Source organism: Onychomys torridus, chromosome 11 (genome assembly GCF_903995425.1).
Source record: "Onychomys torridus chromosome 11, mOncTor1.1, whole genome shotgun sequence".
NCBI lineage: Eukaryota > Metazoa > Chordata > Mammalia > Rodentia > Cricetidae > Onychomys > Onychomys torridus.
In genome coordinates, this window is record NC_050453.1 from 86,718,970 (window position 1) to 86,723,097 (window position 4,128).

At 37.4% G+C, this 4,128-nt stretch overlaps 1 protein-coding gene across 1 annotated transcript in view; it reads right to left on the reverse strand.

Annotated features, from left to right (window-relative positions):
• Window positions 1-696: 696 nt before the first annotated feature.
• The window catches only part of Serpinb10 (serpin family B member 10), a 15,350-nt gene continuing 11,918 nt past the window's right edge, over window positions 697-4,128 (reverse strand). Inside the window, exons 6-7 of the mRNA XM_036201727.1 lie at window positions 4,048-4,128; window positions 697-1,101 (exon numbers count right to left, since the gene is read on the reverse strand). The exon at window positions 4,048-4,128 is cut by the window's right edge and continues 75 nt beyond it. Coding sequence (XP_036057620.1) covers window positions 697-1,101; window positions 4,048-4,128 — 486 coding nt within the window. The remainder of the gene's footprint in view (window positions 1,102-4,047) is intronic.

Sequence of the window (4,128 nt, forward strand, 5' to 3'; positions counted from 1 at the left end):
GAATTGCAGGGAATCATGGAGGTGGCCTGGTCTAGCTACTTTGAGAAGTATGCACCCTAGGTATTTCAGGTTAGAGTCCATGGCTCCTGGGGCACTGTGTGACTTTCAGTTACTGAGAAACAGGGCACTCCCTCAGGCAGTGATGCATTCAGGCTGGCCTGTGTTTCTCTGAGTTCCCTACAAATCAGCAAAGCATATAGAAGCTTGAGGAGATAATTTGTTGTGGTGACATTTTGTCCTCCAATATATTGTGCACCCTAATAAACTTATCTGGGGTCAGAGAACAGAACAGCCACTAGATAGACATAGTAGCCAGGCATGGTTGCACACAACTTTAATCCTAGGAAGTGATGGCAGGAAACAGAAAGGTATATATCACTCCTGCCAACCATATTAGAAGACCCTGGTTTGGTACATAAGTGCTGGCATTCATCAATAGCATTTCTGCAACATGAATAAAAGTCACACTAAGACAAATGTTGTGTGTGGCAAAATAAATTGAATGTTATTCTCTATCTAGACATGACAGAATCACCAGAACACATTCCTTCAAGGTTCATTTATTACTATTAGAGTATGAAATAGGTATAGACTATGGGCTGATTTTGTGGTGATTGCTTTTCCATCTCATGATATTGGTTTCTGCTTGTTTATATCATACTATCAGATGTTTACATAAAATGAGAGATGCAGAGTTTAGGGAGAGCAGAATCTTCCATAAAAGAGGATGCTATTGGTTTTGTTGTGCCTGATGAAGAAAAGGAATGGATGATCTGCATTGAATTCAATGGAAGGTGTCTTAATTCGAAAATCAACCTCACTTCCAGTGCCAGCTGCAGCCTCTGTGCCTTCTTCATTTATTTCCACAAAAGTCTTGTGGAAAACATTGGACAAAAATAGGTTTCTTCCTGAAGACATGTTCGAGAAATCAGCTTTGCTTTGGTTAAAAGCATCGGTCATCCCCATACTGCTCAGGGCTGACTTCAGATCATAACTCTCTTCAAGTTTGAACTTGGGGAGGTAGAGCTGCACTTCAAAGGTGTCCATCATGTCTGCACTGGTCCACTCATTCAGTTTCTCATAAGTGATGGCTCTTTCCAGCTGCAAGATTGGAACCCAAGAAGAGTCAGTAAATCAGAAAGAGAAAAAGACCATAGAGAAGATTACTTATTCCTTCTACTCAGGGAAGCAAAGCACACATTTGGAAATCCACTGGTTAAGTGATGAAAACTTCTTGCTGTTGACATACAGAATCTCCATTTTATAAATAGCAGCTCTTAGGAAATAGAAGAATTAGACTTGATATTGAAAGGAAAATACTTCTAACATAGTATGTAAGATGTCAATTATACTAAAATATCCCAATCTAACCAAGCATTTGGATTGTTCATACACAAAGCATATACTGTAGTGTAAGGTTTTTTTGTTTGTTTGTTTGTTTGTTTGTTTTTTTCCAGAGCTGAGGACCGAACCTAGGGTCTTGCACTTGCTAGGCAAACACTCTACTACTGAGCTAAATCCCCAACCCCTGTGTAAGTTGTTTGTTAGGACATGAATGAGTCATTGTTATCAACTTGATTGAATTAGAAGCCATTAACAGCCAAGTTAAGTATGCCTCTGATTGTATCCATGAGAGCATTTATACAGAGAACTAGATCATGAGGACTCTCACATAATAAACATGTTAGTCTATAGATAAATTCAAACTCTGAATAATCTATTGAGATGTGACAGATTGGAGAAGGTGGTGCCTGATGGACAATGGATGTGTGTCCTTGATAGCTCTATCTTGCTCTGGCCCCTTCTGCCAAGAACTTCCTGCACACCATGATGTGAACTACTCTACCATAACCTCTTTGTCAGGATGGGCTGAAATCAAGAGCAAAATCAATCTTTTCTCCCATAAGATGTTTTTGTTAGGAGTAAAGTCCCAGCGAAAATAAACTGACTGACACAGGGCACAATTTCTCATTTTCTTAACATGGGAAACAGTTCGTTGAAAACAAAATCTCAGATAAAATAAAATGTCTATACCTTATAATCACAATATTATAAGCTATGTCAAGAAATAATGAAAAGGGTGGAAACCCTCCAAATCTAATGAGTACATTTTTATAGTGAACATATGATATCTTTACTCCTCTTTATAATTTAAAAGTTCTAAGAATAATGTATGAGTGTGTACATACATCTAATTGTATATGTAAATAGATTTTACTTTTATTGATAAGTTTGTTTCAAAAAATATACTTTTGCTCATTTGGGAGCTTCATAGACCCAAGCATTGGATGTAAGTGACATATTTGTGAAGGGTACACACTGATAATATGACAATATCTTCACCTCTGACCCTGATTTCCTAAGAAGTAGCCCATTATGACAGCGATAGTAATCAATCTACACAGGCCTAATTGTTACCATCACATTTTCACACATTTTCAAAAGCAATGTAAAAATATTTTCTTTATATAGCAGAGCCATGGAAACCTACTAACATGAACAGCATGATACAAATGAAAAATTAGAGTCTAGGCAAAGAAAGACAGGCTATCTATTGTAAGAGGGGCTAATGTCCCATTTCTGTGTCTATTTGCTCAGACACATGATGTGGCCAGTTTTAACAGGGTGAACATCCTAAATGTAGATGGTAAGTGATGAGAAGTTTTCTCCTAAAGACTGTTTATTTGATGAAAATAAAAGTTTAAAAAATTGTGGAACACACTATACTTATGAATATATATACTCATATATAAATACAAGTGATTAAAAAGATTATTTGGGGGCTAGAGAGATGATGAAATGGTTAAAAGTACTAGCTGCTCTTCCAGAGGACTCAGATTTTTATCCCAGAACCTCCATGATGGCTTATCGCTATCTATATATCTCCAATTCCATGACATCCAATATGCTCTCCTGGTCACCACAGACACTGCACACACATAGTGCATAGACATATATGCAAGCAAAACACCCATATCCACAAAATAATAAAATAAAAAATGTAAAAGATTCATTTGGGGCTGGGATGCAGTTCTAGCCTAGAAAGCCTGTTTAGCACACAGAGGCCCTGGGTTTGACTGAGGCATTACAAATGAAGTTAATCCTCACCAAGAGTTTCTGTGTATATCAATCTGAAGTGGGTCTGCAAGTGACTTCCATTCAAAGATGTAGTCCTGCCCCCTCGCACAACAAGGATTATTAAACATAAAAGCCCTTTATGAAGGTTCCAGGTTCCCACAAGCCATTTCTTTTACAGGTAAACACCTGCTTTCCACAAGCAGTGGCCATCCAGGATACACTTGCACCCCAACCATTTCATCCAGGCACTATTTCTGCTTTCTATCTCTGCCATCTGGAGTCCCTCAGCCAGTTACAAGCCATGCCCTGCTTAGCAATGAAATATCAGAGTTCCAAAAGTCAGACCAAACTGTGAATTATCTATCCTACTAACTTCCATCTGCTGACATTCCACATAACACAGTATAAGGAAATTGTCATCAGTCTATGATGAAATTAGATGAAATTTTAAGATGACATGGCTAATTTATTTTTATCTAAGGTAATTCTACTCTATTCTTATGTTATGCCTCAGTCTTAAAATTGAAATACCTTTAAAATACAGAAAGACATGGTTAATAACATCTTGATTTGTTTAATATAATAAAAAGTTAACAATTCTAGATAAAAATTAATCTTAAATTAGGTAGTTTCTACTACCCTGAGAAGATCCAAGGCAACTCAATGTGTGATCCAAACTTGTGATAAGAGCTTTTACATCTGTGTACATGTGGCTATGTGTATGCTCATCTTATGCTAGAAATGTCAATAGTTATATAACTTATTAAAAACAGTAATATTAACTTTATAGAATTTTGTAGAGCATGAGCACTGTTTGAAGAGAAAGCAGCCAGGGTTAAAGTGTGTTAGTTGATTGGGCTTCCTATGCAGAAATTTAAGAGTGAAGAGGCCAAGTCCACATGCTTTTCTCTTTAAAGCCCAGGGAAAAGCACAGAATCCATTTTATGTCAGACAGACTGATATATCTACCTGTTCCAGGCCATTCACATCTTCTGGCAGCAGCAGAAGCAGGCTGATGTCACGGTTCTGATAGTAGAGTTGAAGGCCTAT